We start from the raw sequence: 26,321 nt of genomic DNA, 5'->3' as shown, positions 1-26,321 counted from the left end.
CGATCTGGTCCCCCTGGGAGTCCAGGCTCTTCAGGCTAAGCAGACTGCCTCTTCTAATGAACTGGCTTCGTGATCTCACAGCATCTGGGTGCCCTCCAGCTTGCAGGCAGCCTCTTTGAAGTGAGGCCTACAAGCGGCCAGTTCCTGGGCTGACCCAAGTGGATCGGAGCCCGGCATGTACACAGTGTGTGCTCCTAGTGCCCGCCCCTGCCTTCTTGGCCTGGAAAGGTGTCTTCTATTAGCTGGGACATGTCATGCAGTCATCTGGGTTCAACAACGTGTCTCCTATTAAGGCTGAGATTTGGGACCCAGTCTTGCCCTGGCAGGGCACCAGGAAGCACGGGGCAGTCTTAGGGCGCCTCAGGTGGGCGGCTATCTGATCCTCAGCCCACAGGTCTGGCAGAGACCAAGAGGACTTGATATCCATTGGTGGGCAGGAGGACAGATAGGGTACATTTGGAGAGAGGAGATGGCCCCTGATGCCACCCACCAAGGGAAGGACCAGCTCCTGCTATCCCCTGTGGCCCTCCCCCTCCCTGCCCCTCCCTCCCTCCTGGGAAGGGCCAGGTAGGTCTTCCATGATACGCCAAGGGTTGCCCTGGTGTCTTTAGTCAAACCAGTCACAAAGCTCTCTGAAGACCAGCCCAGAGTGGGGACAAGTAGCTCTTCAGCAAATCCAGAGGGGAGGGCAGGAGACAGGCAGAATCATACCGGTTTTTGATGAATTTTATGGATTTCTTTGAAAGCCACACATAACAGCCCTGGACTGGTCCTCAGAGAAGCCCCAACACAAATCTGCCTCCATTTTGTTTTCTCACCAAACAAAACTGGCCGTGAGACCCAGTGTCCAGGATGGCACAGCAGCTTCCTCTGCTGGTTCTGTCCTCTGGAAGGTTCCAGCCCCCAAGACTCCAGATCTGAAAACACTACCACAAAGACAACGAAGGATCCAGAGAAAGAGACCCTTTCCCCTCCCGCCACCTCACACCACCCCTAGCTGTCTCCCCTCCCACCCCAAAGCCCACAGCCCTCTGTCCTCTGACTCTCTCAGGTTAGGGGCAGGACACAGAGGAGTAAGCCTGTCCCTCCCCAACACACAGGTGCCTTGCCCTCACCTGCTCAATTCTAGGCCCAGTTCCACCAAAGGAAGTGGTGGCAGTGATGAGAGGGCCTGCCGTGCACAGGCCTGTGCTTTTCCAGGGGAAGCCGGGCCCTAGGTCACAGTGCCCAGGCTTGGGGCAAGGCTCACCATCCACCATTAGAGGTTCCTGCCTGCTTTTCATAGAGCCCAGCTCCCTCCCATCATGTTCTGGGCCTCCGGGACAAACATTCCTCGCCCAGTAATAATCTCCTGGTTATAACGCAACTCCCCTGGTTACCCTCCTCAGGGAGTCGGACACTCCCTCCAACACACATATGCTACTTGCTCACTTCTCATGACAGGGAGCTCATTACCCCCCAGGAAGCCCTCTCTGGCCTCCATCAGCTCCCTTGTAAACCTCTCCCTCCTGTTTCTCTCCAGTTGCCTCCCTCTGGCCTTGCCTTTTCCTTCCCAAGGGTAGTTCCAAAGAAGTCAGCCCCCCGCCCACATCACCCTACTGATGCTGGCAAATGTGTTACTGTCTCCAGCCGACCAACTCTCCGCTGCTGACTGCTCTTTCTCACACTGGGTTTGTGCTTCTCGCCCTTCTGATTTATTTCCTCTTGACAACTCTCCTCTTAATGCGTCTGCCAAAATGGGTGTCAGATGGCATTGGTGGGCAGAATAGGACCATCAGCCCCTTTTTCCAAACTGGGTGCAGCCAAAGTCTGGGGTTTGCTTTATTATGAACCAAGGATACTTTCTCCCCCTGGAGGTCCAGTTGGCCTGGCAGTCCAGTCTGGCCTGGGAGCCGCTGTCAGGCAATGCATCTTCTTCTAGAATCTCTGCTGCTGTACTTAGAACTTAGGCAGGTTTCTCTTCCCTGTGATACTTCACCTTTTTCATCACAGACCATTGTCTGGGCTTGATATCATTCTGAACCCTGATTTTATCATCCATCATATTCATATTGCTGCCTCCACCCCCACCCTCAGTTCTGGGTCATCCTATGGCTGTGCACAGGACATTGTCAGTGCTGCACTGAACACTAGAAAGTGTGTATCCTCACATCTGGGTTTGAATCCTGGACTTTCCACTTGATCTTAGTTACCCTCAGTTTCGCGTCCATATGCTAAAGAGGGTTTTAATTCCTCTCATCAAGAATGTAGTTTAAATTGAGGGGGCAGGGCCTCCCCTGGTGGCGCAGCGGTTGAGCACTGGGCTGCGAAGCTGCCCACAACCTCTGCAGCACCAGTTCGATCCCCGGCCCCCGGCGAGGGTCCCATTTGGTGTGTCAGACTTCTCCTGTCTCGCCCGCTGCTCCCCTCAGCAGTGTATTTCGTCGCTCTGCCTGTTCTGTTCCCCACTCTGGCTCAGGTGAATTCTCTCACTCTCCTGCGCTTCTGACTGTACCCAGTGCTTGTATAAATAAATAAATAAATCTTTTAAAAAATAAATAAAAATAAATCTTTAAAAAAAAAAAGAAAATTGAGGGAGCAGATTTAAGTGCTGAGCACAGTGTCTTGCACTCGGTTAAGGGAGTGGTTGGTATTGTTCACCTGGTTGCTGACAAACATGCTGAACTCATCAGGGATGAGGACAGGGCTCCTGGGGGAGGGAACGATGCAGCCCTGCTAATTCATCACTCAGCACTCGCCCCTCATGACAGCCGCTCCACCAGAGTCACATCCATAAGGACATCAGGAGGCCGTGTCAACTACTGAAGATAAACGTCGCCAGCACCACATTTGGTCTCATGGCAATTATTCAGGGAATGAAGAAACAGAGAAGAGACAGACATCTCTCCAGAGGCCAGACTTGCTGAAGCCCCCCCCCCCCCCCAGGGCACTCTGCCCTTTGCTGGGGGCTGTGGAGGAGATGGACCAAGTGAAAACCTGCTTGCTGGCCTATGAATTCCCAGACCAGGTGAATAAGGCTGGACTAAGAACCATAATGCCCACCCATCCCAAATGTGTCACGAACCACCAGAGACTGTCTGCTTTGAGAATGTGAGCCTGCAACTCCCAGCCACAGACGGAATGCATTTGAGTCAGGATACAGAGAGAGCTAAGGAAACTGGCGAGTGGGGCCCTCCCCTGGCCTGCTCTGCTCTCCATTTGAGTCCATGGCACAAATGATGATTGAAGAAAGGGGTGGAGAAGAAGACAGATAGGGCAAAAGCATCCAGACCAAATCTCTCAGAAAGTGGGGGCTACTCTCGGGTTTCTCCCCATTTCAAAACCAGAGAACGTGGCCTAGACCTCCCTTTAGCCAAATCCGGTGCATCTCTGAGCCAGCCAAGGTTATTTATGCATGACCTCATTTACCATTTATTAGATTCCTAACCTGATGATGAAAGCATTTATTACATTCCAGCCCAAGAGATTACCACCACCCCTCTTGCTAAGGGTTCTATTTGAGGTAGGCACATTGACCATGCAAAGGTCAGGAGAAGGGGCAGAGCATGGTCTGAGCTCTGTCTCAAAGAATGGTGTAGCAATCACAAGGGAAGGGTGCCTCAGGCAGAAGGAACCACAAGTGCAAAGTTGGTGGCATGCCAGTGTCTGGAGTGCACAGGACATAGAGGCTGCTGTGGACAGCGAGACTGATGAGGAGTTAGGTGGACCTAGGTTGTAAGGTGCCTGGATACCGGGATGCAGGGTTTATTTAGACCGAAGAGATGGAATGCATTTGAGTCAGGATATGTGCTGTCATAAAGTGTCATAAAGTGATGCTGTCATAAAGTGATATGTGCTGTCATAAGGTGTTTTAGCAGTAGCAGGATGTGATCTGACCTATTGGAAGGGTGTCTCTAGAATAGAGGGACTCTAAGGGGGAAAATTAAGTGCAGAAAGGCCGGGCTAACAAGAGTGAGCCTATAGCCTGTCCACTGAGCCATAGACAGGACTCCATTTCATACTAAAATTCCTGCCTGAATTTTTAAAAATCCTTATCACTGACTCCCCTCCTCTGACCCCTACAACTTGCTTTGAGATTAACCTTCTGACACCATTTTCTGGAGAATGAATCATGGTCCCAGTGAGAATTAACACTTGGGCCCCTCTTGGCTGGCTGACACTCAATAGGCAGACCTTCAAACCTATTGCAGCTGCAAGACCATGCAGGATGCCATAAATGAGGTTTGCAATATGCAGGGGGAGGCAGCAAGCTCTCTGAGCCTTGCCTTCAGCTGAAGAGATAAGAACCTACAACTGCGGCTACAGGAAATGACAAAGCAGTGACTGATCGGGGAGTGCACAGGGCTCATTATGGCGCTTGCCAGCGGGCGAGACACCCTTATCAGGGAGAAAATTGCATCAGGCCTCCCGAATTACTAGCGATTGGAAGCAGATTTCTTGGGACGCACTTTGTTAGATACCTAATGAACGGGATACAGGCAGGCAGAGCCCAAAGCCAGCGGGGCGGGGGACAAATGTCTTTGTTAAACAGAATTTGTCAGTTTCCGCTCCAGGCTCCCTGGGGAGGGTTCAGGGCCAGCTAATTGAATTAAGGGCTTGTGCGCTCCCGCTCGAAGGCTCAGGGCGGGGCAAGAGACAGGCGGCCCGGAAGGCGGGCGCTTTCAGCACCAAGGACAGCAGCTGCAACCTGGCCTGCCTTTCATTGCCCGGGAAGACGGGTACTGTTGCCTTGGCATGATTAGGGATCTAGGGCATGGAGTGAGTAGCGGGGAGTCAAAAGATCTTGGGTGGGGGAGGGGGGAAATGTGACTCAAAAACCTGGAGCCTGTGATATTATTGGCCTGTTCTGTCTCTGCCGACTTTCCTGCAGGCAACAGTGAGGACTGAGAGGCTTAAGGGAGGGGTGTCTTCTTTTTCCCCATTATGGCACTCGGGTTGTATGGGGCAGCTCTGGCAGCAAAAGAAATGGTGGATTGAGCACCAAGTCTGAACCAGTGCATGTCCATGCATCGCTTTGAGCTCTCAAAGTCGGTCTCCAATTATGGGACTAATGAAGCAGGACGTGCTGCAGCCACGGAGCCACCGAGAGAGGCCACTTGTCAGGCACAAGCTGCCTCAGCAGGCAGAACAGAGTCTTTCAGATTGAAAAGCAAATAAGCAGACTTATGAGGCAAACCAGCAGCGCCCTCCCTTCGCTTGGAAGAAAGGGGGAAAGCAAGGCAGGGCTGGGCTTGCATAGGGAGGAGTTAGTCCCCAAGTCTCCACTCTCCACATCCCCATTTTGACCTTCCCACCCACCCTGACCACCCCTTCCAGTAGCCTGGCCTCTCTGTAGTCTCAGACAAGTCTCCTTCCCATGAAGAGTGACAAGAGGAGGGCCCAACACCCCTCTCCAAAACACAGGTAGATTAAAGCTAGAGAGGCAGATTGGCTTTAAAGACAGGATGATAACTTAGGCCCCGTATGAGCACTACGGTTCCCTTACTGCATGTGACTAAAACAACTGCCTCTGACCTTCCCTGGGGGCCTATTCTTGTGGAGGTCTAAAGATTTTTCTACAAAACTCACCCATCCACCTTGCCTCCAAACCCCAGGCCAGGATGGATGCTGACAATTTTTTTTTTTTTGTCATTGTTCTTTTTCTAGTGTCTTATTTTTTTAAAGCCATTTACATTTTTATTGTTTTTATTTATTTTAAATTATTTTTTCATTTTTTACATCATTGTTCATTTTTAAACAGCATGTGCTTCCCCACCACCCCCCATAGAGTTTCCTTCACCACTGCACCCGCGCACCATCTCCTTTGATCCTGACAAATTTGATTGGTGCATGGGATTGGAAATGTGGGGGAGACCTGTAGGGATGGGGGGGCAGGTAGAGGAAGCACTGGCATGAAGAAGCTATGGGAGCAGATAGGGACCAGGGCCAGAGCCAGGAGAGGGCAGAGTAGAATCATCGAGTCTGGCAAGGGCTAGAGGAAGAGCAGCCAGGGGTCAGTCACTGGTGGGATGAGCAGACTAGACTGAAATCCACAGATGCTCTGCCTTTCCTCTCCTCCTCTGAGGGGCTTGTGGGTGAAGGTCCTGGTCTGGACTGAAGGGTCAGTCTCATTTTTACTTTTTCTTTAAGACAAAATTAAATGGATTTTATACAATAAATTTCAGAACCCACATAGAAGTACCTGGTGAGTGCCCAGCTCTGACCAGGAGTCCAGTAAATGTCACCCCACACCTGGTACATGCCACGGAGGCAGGGGAGGGGAGGGGCTCCCTCAGCCCTGTGTCTCTGTTTCCAGAACTGATGGGGGCACGTCTGGAGACCTCTCCCTTGATCTCATTACTTCTACTTCCTCCCCTAACTGGATTAGATGGCAGTCTATGAAATCCAGGGCATTGGGATTGGCTTTCTGCCTGGAAATGAGCAGAAATGTCATTACAGGTCCTGAATCAGCATCTCACCCCAGCCCCAGGGGCCACCTGGTCAACAGGGAATCAGTCTTTGCCCCGGCTAGTTGTTCCTCCTCTCATTCTCCTGCATCCAGCCATCTACCCATGCAATTTTTTTTTTACTTCTGTTCCACCAGGAGACAGATGTGGTGCTTTTCCTATCTAAAATACCAGACAACCAGAAAACCCGAAACCATCTAACTCAGATACCGCACCGAGACAGTGGACATTTCAGGGAGGAATCTCTAAGTGAATTTTGCCCTCCCTGACCCAGAGCTGTCGAGAGGACCAGCCAGGCCTAATGTCCACTGACTAAGCAGGTCCAGGAGTCTTGGTGCAAGAGTCAGCCTCAGGGTCACCCAGTGCTTTTCCCATTCCAACAGGCCTCCTATAGCTGCTTCCTCTGTGAATTCTCTATCCCTGTGTCCATCTGACAAGGGAGGATGAGGCTGACTGGTCTGGACACCTCTGTTCTTGTATGACTCTTGACACAAGAGTCAATGTATTAACTTCATGTTAATAAATTCCTACACACCAAATTTTATTTTTAAAAGCATAAAGAAATCATTATTTAAAATATCCCAGTCCCAAAGTGCAGGGTCCTTGTCCCCAGTTCCTCTGGCTCATAGGTGTGGCTTTTCACACCGAGGGCTCTCTTAAAGAGAGAACCACCTGCAGTGTTCTCGCTCTGTTCAAGGGCAGACGTTTAGGCAGGCACCTCTATCCCTGAGCACATCTGTCCTGGCTGGCACCGGCCCGTTGCTTTGTTTGCTCCTAGTCCAACATTCTAGACAGTGAAGTGTCTGCCATGAAGCCACAACAAGGATTCCAATAGCTGATGCAGGTGGAAGGGAAACCCCACTAAGGTTCTTACAAGCCCTGAGACTGCATGATCCTTTGAACAATGGACAGATTTTAGGGCTAACCATGGATTTTCATAACTTCTCCCCAGTGGGGCATAAGACAATCCCTAAGCCTGAGGAACTTAAAGCTTGGTCAGAAAACAAAAATGGCAAGGAAGCCTGGAATTGGAGAAGCGAGTGAGCAGTGAGAATTAGCTGCCCGGCTGGGAGAGCTGGGAAAAGCTGCCAGTATCCGTGGAGACCAGCAAGGCTTCCTGGAGGGGCTGGGATTTCAGTGGGACTGAATTCTAGACAAGCAGAGACGAGGGTGACGGTCACGCCAAGAAGGGGAGAGGAGAAGAGGAAAAAGGACATGAAAGGAAAAAGAGGCCCAGCAGAGGCGAGAAAAGGGAAATCTTAATGGGCGGTGGGGGAATGCCAGGGAAGCTGGCAGGCAGATGAGTCTACACCTCCAGGGGTATCGAAGGCACTTGGAGATTTTAGAAGCTGTTACACACACCGAGGGTGGGAGTCATGGATGACACAGCATTTTCTCTCAGTAAGTTTTTGTTGAGCACCCACACAGGCAGAAACGAGGGAAAAACAAGGTTCCTGCTTCCATGTAACTTACGGGGTCAGGGTCAGGTGTTGGCGGAGGGAGGCAGCCAGTACACAAGTCAACACATTTTTTGAAAGTTAGTTTTCTAGTAAATAAGCACTACGGGTACAGTCAAGGGGATACTGTGACTAGAGAGTGTAATGGAGGAAGTTCCTTTTGATAGGCTGGGCCTCTGTCTCAACGTGTAGGGGCTCTCTGAGAAGATCACATCTGGGCTGCCACCTGAGCGATGGGGACAGCTGTGTAAAGGTCCATGAACAGCAGATGCAAAGGCCCAGGGGCAGGCAGGAGTTTCACTGGTTAGAGGAACAGCAAGGACAGCATCGTTGGGAATCAGTGTTTAAGGGGTCCGGCGGCAGGAGGCAGATGGGCCAGGCATGATTCTCCTGAATGAAGAGGAGAAGCTGGGGTTCTGGAAGTTGTGTTTATGACATACAGGCACAGAGGCATTTCTCTGTACCTTCTCTTCCCAGAGGCCAGAAAACTTCTTAACACCAAGCAACAGCAAGGCTCTGCCCATCCTGGACCCCAAGATCTTAGATGAGAAGCTGGGAACCATCCGTGAGTCCTGGTCCAAGACCACAGCAAACTCCATCACATCCTCTCTGGAGACAGAAGAAGACACTCAGGTGCTGGAGACCTACCGTGAAACCGTGAGTGTCTCCCTCCAGGCCCAAGGGGGGCGCGGGCAAGGGGCCTGACTGCTGCCTGCGGGCCTGCTCCACTCATCAGGTGGCAGGCAGACCTCCCCTCAGGTGCTGAGTCACCCCAAAGTCATACTGGTACAAGGTGCAGGTTCTTCATTTCAATTTCTTCGCCTCTTGCATGAAACTTCCGCACGCGTTCTTTCAAAACAAACTCCCGCGTCCCTGTGAGCCGGGGTTGCCTGCCTCAGGTGGTCATCAACTCAGAAGGGAGCATGTCCGTGGGGTCAGGGTGAGCCCCCTGAGACATCAGCTTTAACTTCCACGAGAGGAGGGGGGGCTGGGAGAAGAGGCGCCGTCTTTAGCCACAGAGTCTTTCCCTGACCGTGGGGTTGGCTGGTCTCCTGCTTGCGCACGACCGGGTGCTGGGCAGGGCTGATGCAGGTGACCAAGGTGGCGTCTTAATTTGTGAGGGGCCAGTGCTATGTCCAAGCCCCCTGATTCAGAGAGCAAAAGAACAGTCCCCAAAAGGAGAGCCCAGCCAAAGTCCCCAACTGAGGTGCTGGCCCGGGACCCTGGTGATTTCCTCCCTTCGTCCACAGCGAATCCCATGGGGAACGCTGCTCTGGAAGGTCCTTAGAAAAGGCCCCAGCCAACGCCGCTGGCTCAGAAGGAAGCCCGGGGCCTCCTCCTCACAGAACCCGCCCCTGTACACTGACAGCCTCCTCATCTTCCCCTGGCACTTCTGCACTTTCCTGGAACACGTCCCACAGGATGACTGAGAGGGGTCTGTCTTCTGGCTGTGCCCAGGATCCTCCCAGAGGGTCCCCCTGCCACCCTGGAGCAGGGCCCTCCATCAGGGGCCAGGGCACTCACGGCCCACCTTCTACCCTCCCGCACTCACCTTCGGCCCGGGGGGAAGCAGACCTTCCCAGCTCTGCCAACACTTGAATAGAAAATAAAGATTCAGATTCAAACATGCTTTCGAGACTTTGGGAAGCATGAATAAATCAGCACCTGCTGCCCCCCGCAGCCTGACCCTGTGCGTCTAAGCAGAGGCAGTGATGGGAAGAAGGGAGGAGGCCGAAAGGCCAGGGAAGGTGCCCCGGAAGGGGAAAGGCAGACAGGAAGGAAGGAGAAAGGTCATGACCTTCCCCCCCAGCCTGCAGAGAGCTCAGAGCAACCTCTACATTCCACTTGAATACGGGGTGATGTGATAGTTGGTCAATGTCAGTGCCATATATTATATATGCACTTGATATCTGAAAGGATGTTCTAAGACCACAGGGAGGGTGGCCAGCTAGTCTTGATCTTGTAATGATTAAACCGTCGAGAAGGAGGAGCCGGCAGCTAGCCATTAGGAGGCGATGTTTTTGAGCAGGGGATGAGTAACCATTGTGAGTGACAGAGGGCCCCTGGAGAAACAAGTGGCTGAGGGTACAGAGACAGGACCCCCTGGAGGAGGAACAAGGACTCAGGGCCGCCCCACCCACACAGGCCATCCGAGACATTGCTGGTTGCGTGTCCATGAACTCTAGCTGGAGCCTGCCACCCCAGCTCTCCCGTCAGCGGCTGGTCCCTCCACCTGCCCCCGTGCTAGATGCCTAGCAAGGCCACAGGCAGTCCCTGCTCTCCCTCATTTGTTGTTAGGTGGTTAGGTTCTCCCAGCCACCATGATCCAGTCCTTGAACTAAGAGCACCCTGGAGGCCTCATCTCGGGGCTCCAGGCCATCTCTAGGACGGCCCCTTGCCAAGGCTTCCTGCCCATGCTGTCCCAGGTTGCCTTGCACGTAGCCAAGTGAGCACCAGCCGCTGCAGAGACCAGCCCTGCACCCTTCAGCCAACTTGACAGCACCGGGCCCCTTAGTATTCAGGGCAGCGAGCCTGCCCCGCTCTGTTGCCCAGCCCAGCCCATGCCAGGCTCTTTCTGCTGCCTCCTTGTTCCAGACTCTTGGCGTCATTTCATTTACCCTCCGCCCCGGCCGTCAGCCTCCAACAACCTTTCCTCCGTCCTCCCTCATCTCTCCCTGCCTCTCTTCCAAACCTCCCCCACACCTTTCTCTTGGCTCAGAACGGTCATGCTAGCTAGTCCACCCCCGACACTTTGCCGAGTGGAGTCCCCGGCCCCGGCTCCAGCTCCCACCCGTAGCGGCGCCCTGAAGGACCAGAGCAGGACCGACCCGCGCGTGGCCGCAGAGCGCAGTCGCAGCCACGGAACGCGGGTGGCTGGCAGCAGTGCCAGCGCCCTGACAATCACCAGCAGCCAGGTGGCTGTGGGTCACCGCTCCATAGCAACCAAACAAAATTACATAGCAATGGACGAGCTCCTGCAACCAGGAGACACAGTGACAAGCAGCAGAAGGCGGCCGCGGAGCAGCCGAGCGCGATCGCATGGCCGGGGGCTCGACTCCGCCGTGATGTCGCTCACGCCAGGATGCAGGAAGGCGCGTCCAGGAGCTTGGCCACGAGCAGAGTCACAAGTGGCGGGAGGCCCTCACCGGCGCTAGGGCGTGTGGGTGGTGACGGCACCTTCACAAGGTGTGAGACTCTGTCCAGCAGCGGAGCCTGGACGAGCAGCAGTGCCCCAGGGACACGGGTCGTGTAGGGCACGAGCCGATAACCAGCTCCCTCACTCTTGGACACTGTGTCCAGCTGTGACACTCATGTCCCCTGATGCCCCGAGTGTGTGTCCCGTCTAGTCTTGGGGCACGCTCCCCAGAGCCCCAGAAAGAATTTGCCTCTGATTCCCTTTAGAATCTACTTTGGCTTAATAGGAAATGGAACGGTTTCTCTCCAAGAGCGGGGGGCATGGAGAGGGGGGGAGTGAAGGGGATGCTGGGTTGTGGCCTCTCTGAGGGAGGATGCCAAGATGCTCCTTGCTGCCAGTCCTGCCAGCCCCACCCCCGCCACCCCACTTAGGGCGCCCTCCCCTTCATGTGCCCTTGGGCCCGCCTGAGCCGCAGTCCTACAGGTTCTCCCATCCCAGCCTCCCTTTGTGTGGACACCAGGACTGACACAGACCTCCTCAGTGCCGCTCTGTCACTGTGGTGCCAAACTCTGGTCCCGAGAGGACCCTTGGGCTCAGGGGCCGTGGCTGTGGTCTTGGGTCAGGTGCAGTGCAAGAGAAGGCCTTAACCTCCCTGCTGAGCAGCCCAAGAAGTCTTTTTAGGAAGAGGTGGGCTTTTAATTGTGAAGGGTGAGATGTTAACAGTCATCCTGGACCTCCCTGGTGTCCAGGGAGCTGTCCATAGCCTCTGCAGCGCAGGTTCAATCCTGGCCAGGGAGATTCCCACATGGCGCAGCAGACCTCTCCTGACTCATCCGCTGCTCCCCTCAGCAGTGTATTTCGTCAGTCTGCCTGTTCTGTTCCCCGCTCTGTCTCTGGTGAATCCTTTTACCATCCCTGCCCTGCATCTCTGGCCTGTACCCCAGCTCTTGTATAGATAAATAAAATCTTTTTTAAAAAGTCATCCTGAACACAAAGACCCTCCAAACATTAAAATCCTGTACGCATCCCCCAGATCCTCTGAGCCCACCTCGTGCCCCTGCCTGGTGCCCATCAGTGCAGAGGGCAGGGGCGAGGGAAGGAGGACCCCAAGGCCCTGAACTCTGGAAGTTCCCCAGCCAGCGGAGCAGGCCACAGCCTAGGAGCCATGAGTGACACAGAGAAGGCACACAATAAATATTTGATGAGGGACAAAAGGGCATGACTGAGACAAGCTATCTGCTTAAGTGCCACACTTAGCCAGCATTGCTGGCACACCCAGGAGCCCTCAGTAAATGAGAGATGGAGCATGAGAGGAGCAAGGGAGGCTTCCTGGAGGTAGTGGCTGTGCTTTGAATAAACAGAGGCAGAGGCACTCAGTGCTACTCCTGAAGTGTGTGTTCGTGTTTCCAGTGCAGACACTCGAGTGCAGGCTTGTTCCCCTTCTCTCTGATGGCTCCCTCCACTCCTCTCTTTCTCCCCTGCTCCCCAATCTTCTTCCCTGTCTTCTTCCCTCCCTCTCTCCTCTTTTCTGCTCAGAGGAGATCTGTGGCAGACCAGAGGGCCCTCACACCAGGAAATGAATAATTGACAAGGGTTGTTTAAAGATTCAGTGTTTTTCCAACGTCGCCACACTGGAATAACTCATTTCTTTCATTTGCTCTTTGAAAGCCTCTCCTCCTCCCTCCAGCTCCCCGCTTCCCATCCCCATGTCCCCACCCCCCTCTGAGCAGAAGCTTTGCTCTCGCCTCCTTTCTGGAGCCTCTGGACCCCAGAATGCTCCTTTGATCGCATGTGACTTCAGCCCGCTCCCGCCACTGCCCTCCGCCCCATTTAACAGGGTGGGAGGTTGACGTCCGCCTTTTGGATACCCCTTCCCCAAGAAAGAAGGCCACATTTCAGGGGTGAGGAGAAAAGGAAGGTCACAGAAACTGGGGCTCCTCTGAGGTCACCCAGTTGCATCGGAAGTGGGGGGTCTTAGACGCCAGAAGGGCAGGCCTCCCAGCCAGGGGCTCCCCTCCCAGGCAGTGAATGGGCACTGGATCTGCCACTCCTGTCCAGCGTGGCTCAGAGTACTTGATTTTTCCATCTGCAGCCCAGGATATGCTTACCTGGAAGGTGAGGGGCTTTAGAAGAGGCTGGCAGTGGAGCAGAGACTCCTGTGAGCCCAGCCCTGCGGGTTTGCCTGGCGTGGCTCCAGGATGACCATCCCTCCCTGTCTGCCCAGGCCCAAGAGGTCCCAGGACATAGGACTCGCGGCGCCAAATCTGAAATAGTTCCAGGCAAACTGGGAAGAGGCTGTCCCAGGCCATGTAGAGTGATCCCTCCCCTGCCCGGCCTGGCTCCACACTGTCCTCACACCTGCTCCTTGAAATGACCTTGACCTCCCTTGCTGGGCCCCAGCTCCTTCCTCTGTTCAGAGAGGAAGTTGGAGCAGATGTTGCCAAGACCCCCAGAGTCTCGCTCTGTCACAGGAGTCTTGGCTGTGCTCCCAGGTTCCCTCCAGGATGAGGGCTGCAGCTGCAGACCGGTGAGGCCTCAAGCCCTTGGCACCACCTGGTGGCAGGTAATAGTCCTGAGCAGGAGCCTCCTGCACAGACACCTGAGTATGGACACAGCCCACTTGGGAGCAGCCGGGTGATGGAATCACAAAGCCCAGGTGCCTGGGGCTGGTCCCTACTGGCCTATCTCAGGAGGCAGAAAATACTAGAGGAGAGGTAAGAGAAACAGAGACAAAGAAAGTACAGCCATCACCACCTCAACAGCCTCCAATCAGATACCCTGACTGTGTCCCCACCACCCCACTCCACCCACCAAAAGTGTTCCCCAAGCACCGCTGTCACCCCTTCTGCTCCAACTCCTCCATCTCCGTAGTCCCCAACTCCCCTGCCCAGTGCTTGTGCCCCTGGGCACAAGTCTCCTGTCCCTGTCACCTCCCCAGGCACCCAGTTCTGCCCACCTGACCCCAAGGCCACCAAAGGGCAAGTGCCATCACACTCCCCGCCCCCCAGGCCCAGCTCCCCAGGCAGGAAGCTTCTGGGGGCGCCAGCCTCCTCAGCTCCTCACCTGCATGTCTGCCCCTCAGCTGGGAGCCCTGCAAGCCCACACTGGGGGTTTCTAAAAATAAAGAGTTGTGAGGGTGCGATCATCACAGCTCCAGGGCTTGGCAGAGAGAGCAGCACGGTGAGCCCACTTACCAGCATTTGAGGAAGGGAGGGGAGGGAGAGGGGAAAGGTGGGAAGGAAAAAATAAGGGTGTCCCGGGGTCTCTCCCGCAGGCCCGTGCTCCCCTCCTGTCATCTGCACAGCGCTGGCCAGGCTTGGCTAAATCTCTGCCCCTCTCCAGCCCGCCTCTGGGTTAAGGGAGGAGCAATGTCCTCCAAGGTGGTGGGGCGAGGAGCACGTGGTGGCCGGGCGGGCAACTGTCAAGGGCTGTCCCCTTTGCAGGAGGCTTGTTGCTCGGGCCCTTGGAGAGCGCGAGTGAAAGTGGCAGAAACACGGGAGCCCAGGGCCTCGCCTCTGACCCCCTCTCCAGAAGGGCTGCTCCCAGACCCCTGACCCGCGTCCCTCCCCCAGCCCTCGGTCTCCCTGGTGGGCCGTTCTCCCCTCCATCCATCACCTGGGACTAAAGAGATTAATAAACGAGACTCCATAACTCAGCTGCGGGACGCAGCGGATATTTACGGCTCTGCTTCAATTTGCAGAGATTAAGCGTTTGTCGATTGATTGCGTCTGCGTGTGAGCGGCTGAGCAAGGCCCCCTGCAGGCCAGCTCCCCTCCCCCACTGCACAGACTCCCGCACTCGTGGGCTCACCAGCCCCCCACCCCTCGTTACCCCTGGAACTGGGGCTGGAACTGGGGTGGAGCCCACACCCAGAAGCCTCTGGCCGCTGGAACTGGCTTTCTTCCTGGCCCCCTGACCAGAGGGGCAGGCCGCCTCGCCCCCGGGAAGGACACCACGGCCCACCGTGTTAGACAGGACTGGAGCGGGTGCCTCCTTTGGTGATTTCCAGGGCCTTTTCTGAGCCTCCTCTTCCAGCTTTGCCTCCCCCCCCCTCCGCACCCCCCCCCCCCCCCCCAGAGCACAGGACCAGATAAATGCACAGGAGCCCAAGCCCCACCGCTCAAGATCACTCTCTGGGGACCCAGACTGAAGAACCCCCTGCCCCGATGGACCTGTGCTCGCTTCTGAGAACTGAGCGGGTCTCTTCCCAAAACCCATCCTCCCAAGGGGGTGCACCCTAGTGCAGGGCGTGGCTTTTAGGGCAGGGGACGTAGACACAAGCTGGGAGCCTCCACTTATACTCCTGTTCTGAGCCCCACAAACATCAGGGAGTGGACGGAGTGGGGGACACACTTCCATGGAGAAAGCCCCCCAGCCCAACCAGGGAGAAGTCTGCAGAGGCCAAGGGCAGTGAAACAGCCTGGGGAAGCTGGTGAGAAGGGGGCAGCACCCCAGGGGCTGGTGGGGGAAGGAGCTCTGCTTTAAGTATGAACAGTGCTGGAGGAACACAGAAGAGGCGCTGGAGCAAAAGGAGGGCTGGGTCAAGTGTCCCCCACACCATCACCCCCAGCTGCCTCTCTTCCCTGTTGACTTAATGAGCTGGGACCAGCCCTTAGGCCGTTTATTCATTTAGGCAGTTTTTGGAGCTTCAGTAGGTACCAAGCCCTGTCATTGCCCCCTGAAGACCTCTCTGCTCTTATGTGCAGCTCTAGCAGATTTGAGTCCTGTCATCACCACTCAAGAGCTGTGTGACCTCAGATAAATTACTCCACCCCTCTCGGCTTGTCTCATCACCTGTTAAGTGGAGGGAATACTCCCCCCAACCCAACTTGAGGCTTTTGAGAGAATTAACGAGAGGGGGGCCTCCCTGGTGGCACAGGGGGTTGAGCACAGCACTATAAAACAATCCAAAGCCTCTGCAACACGAGTTCGATCCCCCGCCAGCCTGGAGCAACCCACATGGCGCAGCAGACCTCTCCTGTCTTGCCTGCTGCTCCCCTCAGCAGTGTATTTCAGTCAGTCTGCCTGTTCTGCTCCCCACTCTGTCTTTGGTGAATTCTCTCACCCCCCCACCTCAGGCTTGTACCCCACCTCTTGTATGCTTAAATAAATAAATCTCAAAAAAAAAAAAAAGGAATTCACGAGAGGGTAGGCAGGAGTGCACAGGAAGCTGTAAAGGGCTGCCTGCATATTTAGTGCAGGAGGCTGATTACTAGTCACTGTTCCTGTGGTCCTTGGAAACTGGGGAGAAAAGGGGCAAACTACACGCCTTGTCCAGGCCCTCCCCTCGCACCCCCAGACCCTGCGCCCCAACCCAAGCTACATGCCAGGGATACAAAGATGGCTCCCCACAAAGTTCCTTCCTCAGGAAGCCCCAGTTCATCAGGAACTGGGCAGTCCACTCAGAGTGTGGGAGCAGAGAGGGGAGTGGAGCTGGCCCCATGCAGAGGACCACGGAGGCACCTGTCAGTGGCGGGTAATATGGAAACTGCCGTAGAGCTTTGATTTGCTGGTGGAGGGAAGCAAAGGTTACTGGAATCTGGCAGGTGGAGATTACATGTGTGCATGCGTGTCCATCTCTCCCCGGTGGGCCCCTGAGCTGGGTCTCACCCAGAGGCACTGTGGGGTCCCCAGGCTAGTCCCTTCCCTCTTGGACCTCAGTTTCTTAATCTGTAAAATAAGAATGAGAATGTCATAGGGTGTGTGGAGGAGAGAATTGAGGAACTGGGTGGCACAGCGCTGATCACCCAAATCAGAGCCTCTCCCCAAGAACCTCCAAAGATCAGGCTCAGAAGAGACATGCAGGAGAGATCCACTGGACAGAGGCCCCCCTAGAAGGAGAGAAAATGGGCAACTGAGATAGTTGGATGAGAGGGGTGTCAGGAGACCGGGGCTCCGGTTCTGACTTGGCTGCTGACTTGAGCAGTTACTCTGCTGACCCCCTTCCTTCTGGGGTGTCAGTACCCTCTGCTCCTGAGGAGAACCTCTTTCATCCTGGCCAAACAGGCAGGCAGAGGCAGGACAGCATACTCCCTAGCACCCCGGCTCCTCGTGGAGATGACCAGGGCAAGGTCCGTCCATCCCGTGCCTGATTAAATGGCGGTGGGTGCGGTGGGAGTGCAGCTCTCGGTAAATAAAGCCAAGATGATGAGGCCATAAATTGCTGAGGGCTTGAATCATCGACTGGTGAGGGTGGGCGGGGACTGCAGAGCCAGGGGGGGACTGGGAGAGATTTGTTAACCTGGAAAACAGGGCTCACCCTTCTGCATACTGCCTGCTTCCCCTGCTTTTAATAATGCTAATTGTCTCCATCGACATTTACTGCACTCTCACGCAGCTCCCAGGACTTTAATCATACTCTCATTTCATTCTTGCATGGTCCTGATGAAGGACTCCCCGCGACCATCCCATTTTACAGCTGGGGAAACTGCTGGCTGCGCAGTAGCCCTCCAGGGCCTCAACGCAAGACGAGAGAAAGCTCTGTTCCTACCCGGGCTGGGGTCTAGGGCCCAGGGCCTGGCCTTGGCCAAGCCTCCTGACTCAGAAGTCCAGAGCCCCGGGGGCTTGACTCATGTGCGTGGAGGGCTGCCTCAGTTTCCTAGTGTACACCGAAACAGCCCTGTGGCTGCAGGTTTCTTCCCAACCCCACCAGAACCTTTACACGGATCTACACACCAAGTTTAAATTCCAGACCAGAAAAAGTTAGGGATCCAGCCATAGTGAACAAGAGTCAGTATGCTCTCCTCTTCTGCCTTGACAAACAGACCTTAGGAGCAACCTCAGAGGATTCTGTGTGGCCACCAAACCCGGCCCTCACCCACCTGCCCCTTTTCCTTCCCACCTGGCTCAGTGTCAGCCTCATGAGCTCTTTTGAGTGCAAAAGGGTGCACTGTCGCCTTCAGGGGCACAGGGCCTGGAAGCAAGAGGGAATCCCGGTGCCCAGGTGCCCAGGCTGTGGTCTAGAAGGATGCTCATGCTCTGGGTGGGCACCTGCCCTGCGCCTCCCCAACTCCTCAGCTGTGGGGGAGGGTTGTGGTCCTAGGGGGACAGGAGCCGATAATGCCCAGGGCTCAGGGGAGGAACCCTTCTCGTCAGAGGCTAAGAGCAGAACTGTCCCCAGCCCCCACTGGCAGCCCAGAGACTCTCTTAGGGTGTACTCCTGAGCGCAGATTAAATGCTTTTTAGTACAATCCAATTTCTTCCTGACATGGACTAGAAAACCCCAGTCCATGCACAGCCCCCCCCCCCCACACACACACACTCACTGCATTTGGTGTGAAATATCCAATCAGGTCCAAAGATAATAGAGAAGGGCCAGTTCACTCCCAGTTTAATCAGATAAAATGCCCCATTCATGGCTCCTGCCAGCCACATCGGTGCCCAGAGCCGCCAGCACCCAGGCCTGGGTGGGAGGGGCGCTGGGGAGGGCCGCAGACCAGAGGGGAGGGTGGGCAGGAGCCGCGGGGTGAGTGGGTGGGCTGTACCTTTAAATCATCGAGGAGGGGGACAGCGTGGCCTCGGGGGACTAATTATCCTTCAGCCTTTAGCCAGCTCTTACTCAAACAGACAAAAGGGGGCTCAGCAGCCCTGATGGCGCTAAGCTGCTGCGGCTGGATTGTTGGTTTTTTTTTACTTCAGATATGCAAATCCACCTCGTGTGGTGTCCCCTCCAGAGGAGCTGAACTGGGGCTCCGGGATTTGGAAGGGCCAAAAAGGGCAGGGGCCTGGCAGCTGGAGCCCCGCTCCCCTGGACCCTCTGGGAGACAGGAGACATCTTCCTTCCTCCCCTGAGGGGTGGGGAGCCCCCGGGAGCCTGACTTCCAAAGGGAGGCCACGATGAAGTCCAGCCTCCTGCCTATCCTATGGGGGCCCCCTCAGGAAGTTGGCTTAGAGTCGGGGAGCTGACCGTACAGACGGCCCCTCCTGCCCACTTGGTCCCCCTCCCCCAGCAGGTTTCCCTGGCACGCAGGAGGGCCAGTCACAACTACAAGGGGCCAAAAGGGCACTGGAGTGACACACCGGAGGGCTCTGAAGGGACCCACTACCTTGAGGCGCAGGTTCTGAAGGCAAAGCTTGACACACGGATTCCTGGCACCCGTGCCCAGTAGCCCGAACGCAGAAGCACTTTGTGAAGCTACCAAGCGAGGGAGAAAATATGGGGCAGTTTCCAGCAAGCCACAGCTGGGGAGGAAACCTGGACCTGGGCAGGAGGCAAGAGGGGGAACCAGCCAGGAGAGGTCTTGCTACTTAGGACAAGCGTCCCCACTGGGCCACCTGAGAGGCAGACAGGTGGCCCAGCTCCAGGCATGGGGACCCATAGGCCTGGGTCTGGCCCAGAAGTTCCCTCAGGCATTGCCCAGTGGTGCCAGCCTCCCAAGAAAGCCACTGCGGTCTGCTGCTTCCATCTCCTGTACCAGGGCCTTAGGAGAAGAGGTCCCTCCTGCTCTGCTGCCCACCCCATCCCTGTTTTTGCAAGGGCTAAGGTGGAGCCCTGGGAAGAGAGAAGGGACACCCCACCCCCTAACTCTCCTGCCCTGAGGCCCTGCTCCCCTCTCCACCCATTGTCTAGGCCTCCTTCGACCCCCTAGGAGGCCTGGGTCTTCCTCCCTCCCCGACCAGAGACCTAGCCGGTACCCCTGGGACCTATCCCTCCACCCCCCACCACCCACATCCACACACACACTCCTGCCCCAGGGTTTTCTCTCCTGGCCTGGGGAGGGGCACTGAGCAGGTGGCAGGGGCATACCTTCCCCTGAGGTAGGGGGATGAGGACCTCAGAGAGCTCCCTCAGGGGAGAGGGGGAGAGGCAGTGCTCTGACAGTGGAGTCTCACTCCCTCTGCCAAGGGCCATGAACACCCCGTGCTTGGGTTTAAGAGCTAGTTGCAGCAAAGGGGCCACCCCAAGGGCAAAGGGAGCAGTCCTCAGAGCGCGTGGGGGGCACATGAAGGACTCCAGCTCCTGGCAGGTGATTTGGGGAAGGAAGGTGCCAGGACTCAGGGCTTCATTCTGGGTGGGTGCCCCGAGGAGGGGGAGAATTCTAAGTAAGTAGTTTAGTCATTGGCTCCAGAGGCAGGAGGAAGGAGGCTCAAACTGTAGAAAGTGGCAAGGAAGCTAGTCACCCCGCCTGGCTGACGGCGGCCAGCTGGTCATCTTGTGGCGTGGACAGTGTTGACGTATTTCTCTGGGTGGCGACATGATGATGGTGTTATAGAGCAACCCCGATATTAAACGGGTTCCTGGCTGTGGGTCCTCACCCGCGCGCTTTAAAGGGACTTATGAATACTCTACTACAGACACACACAAAAGGTTAATAAAAGGTTTATTTACAAGAGAAAAAGAAATAAGGAAAATGTACAACTCAGGGAGAAAATAGGGAAATAAAGTCTTTAATGCGTCCTACCCGATCCGCCGACCTGGAAACCCAAAGTCACTCTCAGAGCTGGCCGGGGCGCTGCGAGCTGGCCGAGAGCCAAAATGGGGGACCCCCCAAAGCCCACGTGTCTGTCTTTATACCAACTTGGCTGCTTAACCCCACCCTCAGGTCCCAGCCACCTTCCCTTGGGTGGTGATGGGATTTGGAGTTCCCAGTGTCTTTGGCTTTGGCCTGGGGTGGGGGGTGGAGTCCACAAAGCCTGTATGGAATTAGCTTTGGGACCGCCTTTTCCCCCTAACAATGGGATGCTCTGGTCTGTGTCTTGCTCCACAGCCCTCAGAGAGCGGCCTTGCCGGGTGCTGTGAAGTTCCGTTCGAAGGGAGAGCCAGGGCAGATGTGGGCACGGCCAGCTCCCGACCAGTAGTTGAAGTTCCGTTCGAAGGGAGAGCCAGGGCAGATGTGGGCACGGCCAGCTCCCGACCAGTAGTGACGGCTTTTCTCTCTCTCGGCAGCTTTGGGCAGAGTGCCCGTGGGGAGGGGAGGGGCATGAGATACACACGCACCCGAGCCAGCCACCCGTGCCAGCCACCGTGCTCGACTCTGGACAGACTGCCCACTTAGCCCTCACCGCCGTGCCCATAGTCTAGATGCAGAACTGAGGCTCAGCAGCGAGAGTAACTTCCAAAGCAGGATGTGGAACTTGAGCTCCCGGCTCCAGCCGGCTTCCACCCCTGGCCCATGGTGGAGGCTGGGGCCCTGAGGTCTGGGGCCCTGAGCGGTATCCCCCTGCTCCCCCACCAGACTCATCTTGCTGCAGCCTCTCAGCCCCAGGGTCGGCAGCCACCCCAGTTCAGGCTGGTCCCCTGTGCCTAGAGGTGTGAGGGGTAATGAGGCCTCCTAATTAAGGTTTCTGGAGACATGACCGGGAGATTTATAGACAGGCTTTGTCGATAACCATGGTCCCTGCTGCAGACCCAGCAAGACATCGATAAGTGCTCATTATAGCTTCCCCGCTCCCTGCCCTGTTCCCCAACCCCTCCCAGGCCTGTCAGCCGCCTGTTCGCAGCGCCTATGTACACAGGCTTCGCTCAATTAATTTGCACTTGTTGGCACCATCTGTGCTTTTCATGTGTCCTTATCGGGAGTGTGTGGGTCCTGCCCCCTCCTCGGTGTGCGCCTGCTTGTGGACACGGCACCCCCTTAGACTGGGGCTCCTCAGGGGAGAGTTCTGCCTCCTCCCTCAGTCTAGGCATCTTGAAGGCCAGGCCAAGTCTTTCTCTTCCGTCATCGTTCTTCCCACCCCACCCCCCTTCACCCTGGTGAGCCAGGCCTCCAGCGGAAGCCCCAAGCCTCAAGCTAGACTCTTGCCTGGAGGCTGCCCACCCCGGCACTGAGAGGCTGGGCCTCCACCAAGAGCAGTGACTCGCTTGCATCACCGGGTAGGGAGGGACTGAGAAGTCACCGCCATGCTGTTTCCGGTGAGCAGCACTGGTCATGGGCAGTACAGCCGCCTAGACTCGGATGGCCCCAGGGCCAGTGACATGGGCTACTGGCTCCAGGTTGTAGGGGCAGGTGGCCACCTAGACACCCTAGAAGGAACGTCTGCCTGTGGCCGTCTCCGCATCCCAAGCTTCTTGGCAGCCAACACTTCTCTCAAGGTCATTCTCTCCTCAAGATGGCTGCTCCCTGCTGCCTGTAATAGACTGCCTCTGCCCCCAGCCGACTTCCCAAGGACGCTCTCCTGACTGACCCTGGAGGGCTCTGGATGCTGAGCTGGCTCAACCACAAAGGTGCTGGGTGGGACTGGCCACCTCTTGCCCTCTCTGGACTCTGGTGTCCTACACAGCATCCGGGGCATGTTGGCAGAACAGCCAGGCCTCGTATTGGGAAGGTTTTGGAAATTCAGCCCTGCGTGGTGCCAGCATATAGCTCCTGATTCTATATATATATCTCACCTGACTCTAGTAGGCTCGGGAGTTGAGCCTTAGCCTGCCATTCAAGGCCCCAGGACTGGGCTCTGCAGCCACACCAGCGCCCGTGACAGCCACTGTGCCCGTGCCAGCTATTCTCTCCACTCCTTAATTCCCAAGCCCCTGCAGTGTGCCAGGCTGCTGTTCACACCACACCTTTGCTCCTGCTGCTCCCTCTGCCAGGAATGCCCTCCAGCACACTGCTATCATCTGACAAACTCCTATTCATCCTTCAAAACTCATTCCAGCTCTGAGATGGCCTCCATCTTACACCCCTATATATTTTTATGTCATGGTAGGGAGATGGCTGGGTGAGGGTGTCCCCAGTAGGCTTACCACATAGGCGTATCGTATTGATCACACGGTGCCTTCTGCCTCATCCCTAGAACACAAGCTGCTCGGGGGCTGAGACCAAGTCTTGGCCACATCTGCGCCTCTGGTGCCAGGACAGGCCTTGGTCAACTGGGGTGCTGGAGAGTGTGTGTCAAACTGGATGGAACCCAGGCCCCAGTGTCCTTAACCGAGGTGGAGGGAGAGGCAGTATTGACTGTCCCCTGTAAATGGAAGGTGATGTTCTTCCTGCCACCCGGCTCCCCATTAATGGAGTTATGGAGGCCTCAGAGGCAGCCAGGGAACTGTTAGGGCAAATGAAGTACAAAGCTGGGGGGCCCTACACTCAGCCCTCAGCCGCCCACCAGTCCCACATGCCTGTGGTTGGCATCACAGTGAGATCTCGCCTGCAGACAGCTCTGAGCTGTGTCCTGCCTCGGCCCCGCTGGGTGTTGAGATCTGACTGGGTGGTGGGAGGGGAGGGAGGTGTGATTCACGGCCCCATATGTGTTCCTGGCCCACTGGTGGCATTCCTGCCAAGAGAGGGTTTTAGAAACGGGGCCCAGTCTCCCTTGGCACGTGTCAGACCACAGGGAACTTGGCACAGCCTCCTGGTGCCATGTGCGGGGCTACAGAACCCCCAGGGCCCAGGTGCCCCTCCCAGCCCAGAGCAGAGGCCCGCAGCCAGGAGTGCAGTGCAGCGCCAGAGATCAGCACATACCACCTCAGCCCATCTCCTGCTCCTGCTCGTCCTGTATCGCGTCGTGGCTTCTGTCGTGGCTTCACTGAAGGGAGTGACCGCCCCAGCAAGGATGGCCTCAGAGTGTAGGATCCACACACTCAGCCTGGAGGGGCAGCAGAGCCTCCGTGGGTATCACGGGCTCGATCTCCTCACCCTGAGCGCCGCTGAGTTTTGCTGAGCTGCGGCAGGAGAGTCCCGGGCCTGCGGGGGCAGATGTGGGCCCTAGTACGGGAGACGTTGGAGAGCAGGAGGCCTGCCCGGGGCCCTGAAGCCAGTTGAGGTCAGGAGGGCTCACCCTGCAGGTGGTAAGGGGTGCAGGATCTGAAGCAGCTCCCTGCCTGGACAAGCTCCCTGACCCCTTCCTGCCTCGCCTCCTCCTGGGTGGTAGGCTGGGTGGCTCCTCGGTGCGCGGGGCAGCCGCCCAGCGGGGTGGCTGGGGCTGGAGTTGGAGCTATATAAAGGGCTTGAATGATGGCTGACCGGGGTGAGCTCTGGCTACTGCCTGTCTGCTCTGGCTCTGGACTCAGGAAAGGAAGCCACCTCCCTTCCAGCCAAGGAGCGAGGGAAAGGCTTTTGTCAGCAGGGGACTCTGAAGCTGGGTCTGCAGACGGGCTGCCCGCTCCATCGCAAGCCTCACTTTCGTTTCCCTGAAAGAGTATTAGACACTTGGGGTCCCCGAGGCACCCGCGACTGTGGGTGGAGGAACAGGTGACAAAGGCACAGAGCAGGACGACCCGCTGGTCTGCCTCCCGAAGGCCCTGAGGCTGCAGGAAGCAGGTGGCGTGGGGAGCACAGGTAGAAAGGGAGTCACCCCGATGCACAGGGTCACCCAGCTGGGTCAGTAAAGCCCCCCAGTGCCACCAACTGCCTCCCTGCTCCCCTCGCTTCCTCCGCACCCTAGACGAGTGCCAGCCTTCTGGGACCCAGCAGGAAAAGGACAACCCCCAGCGCCACAAAGACCGCATCCCCAGGTAGCCACCGGCTCACGATGCTTGAAGGGGTGGGGGCCGCGTGGCGCCCACTTATAGAGGAAATACCTGCTAGCAGAAGAGTCCCCCTGGCGCTGCAGGGCAGGCTCAGCAGTGTCCGTCTGGCTCTCACCCCCCCCCCCTCCTCCTCCCCCCTTGCTCTGTGTCCAGAGACGAACCCCTGAAGGTCTGCTCGGTGCCGCTCCGGCCTCCCCGGGCTAGACAGCAGCCACGTCTGGGCCTGGCTGTGCGTAGCCAATGCCTCCACATGGTGCATTATTGATGGGGCTTCTAATTGTGCGTTTCCCAAAGTCTACAGGCCTTTGATGAAAAATTCATGGCACGCCCGAGGACGGGAGCAGATCCAATCGATGGGCAGCCTGGTGGGCGAGGAGCACTGGGCCCCTCTCAGGGGGGAGCAGCGCAAGTCTGGGTGGGGAGGGGGCGTCTCTCTAGCCTTCCCTAGGTCCCAGGCTCCAGGCCTGGTGTCTCGTGACAGGAGGGCACGCCAGGAAGGCAGCAGCCCATTTCCCACACTGGGAGGCTGAGGGGAGAGATCAGGAAAGCCAGGCCCACCTCGGGCTGACAGGTGCCATCCAGAGAGGCTGCCAGCTCCATCACGAGCCTCACTTTCATCTCCCTGAGAGAGTATTAGACACTTGGGGGCCCCAAGAGTCACAGAGGAGGGAGTGACATTTCTAGAGGCACTCGGGTGCCAGGCACTCTGCTCAGAGCTAAGCCCCTAACAGCTCTAAGAGACGGTCACAGACACGCACCCCGTCTTACAGAGGAGGAAACTGGGGTCTGCCCGTCCTCACTCACACAGGCTTGAACCCGGCACTGAGAAGACTTGAAGCCACTGTCTGCACCACCCCTGCCAGCTCAGATCCCAGCCACAGAGCAGTGAGGGTTTGTGCCGTCCAGCTCCCCTGCCCTGTCCCTCCAGCCCTCTTACATAAAGGAGGAGACCCCTAGAAAAGCCAACTGTCCAGGGTCGCAGTCACTGGAGTGAAAAATGAGGCCTGCAAAACAGGAAGAAAAGGGCCTCCCAGCAACACTGAGACGCCAGAGGCCTGCACCCCTGCCCAGTCCTGAGCTAGCACCCGGCAGCCAGAAGGGGTGCCTCGGACAGGGGAGGGGCTTTTGAAACAGGTAGAGCTGTCTGTCTTGGACTGTCCACTTGAATATTAGGATTGTGCCACCGGCGAGGCCCCAGAGACCCCCAACACCTGTCGTCTGCTCATTAAGCAGGTGAAGGAATATTCATGCAGGCCTGGTTGTGTCAGCGCAGACATCTGGGGGGCAGGCTGGGGGTGGGGCTTTCAGGAAAGGCTTTGGGACCAAGCTGGCCTGGGACAGCCAGGATGAGCCCAACTCAGCTGGAGAACGCCAGGCAGACCCCCCTTGCCGAGGTGGGGTCTCTACCTCCCAAGCCAAGGGCAACTAGTGCAGAGGGCTCTGCCTTAGTGTTCAAGGCCGTTTCTAGGAGGTGGGCAGCCTTGTTTGGATTTGTTTTCCCTTTGCTTCTCAGTGAGTTCCTTTTAAAAACATCCACCCATGTCTCCGCTGAACTAAAGGGAAAGGAATTTGTCCAGACCATCAGGAAAGCAGAGATGGGAAGGCCCCAGGGGCAGGCTTGCTGCTGCCAGAGAAGTGAGTCTAGTCTAGGCTGCTGGGGTGGGGGTGGGGGGAGCAGAGGGAGCAGAGGGAGTGGGGAGGCAGGAAACTGAGGGTGCAGGGTCACGAAAGGGAGAGAAAATGGAAGGGGAGCAGGGCGACTAAGGGGAGCCGGAGTTGTAGCTAGAGGAGGGTGCTGAGATGGAGCTGGGGAGGAGAGAGGTCAAACTCATTCAAGGCCTTCCCCCTTTTCCTGGGCTCCAGGCCCTGCAAGGCCTGCC

At 56.6% G+C, this 26,321-nt stretch overlaps 1 protein-coding gene across 1 annotated transcript in view; it reads left to right on the top strand.

Moving 5' to 3' along the window:
* CCDC33 (coiled-coil domain containing 33) overlaps positions 1 to 26,321 on the top strand; it is a gene marked incomplete at both ends in the record, with an annotated part of 105,945 nt that overhangs the window by 60,384 nt on the left and 19,240 nt on the right. The window contains one exon of the mRNA XM_084240123.1: positions 8,381 to 8,560. Coding sequence (XP_084096249.1) covers positions 8,381 to 8,560 — 180 coding nt within the window. The remainder of the gene's footprint in view (positions 1 to 8,380; positions 8,561 to 26,321) is intronic.

This window comes from Talpa europaea (genome assembly GCF_964194135.1).
Source record: "Talpa europaea genome assembly, chromosome: 8".
Lineage (NCBI taxonomy): Eukaryota > Metazoa > Chordata > Mammalia > Eulipotyphla > Talpidae > Talpa > Talpa europaea.
This window is presented reverse-complemented; position numbering and strand designations above follow the sequence as displayed.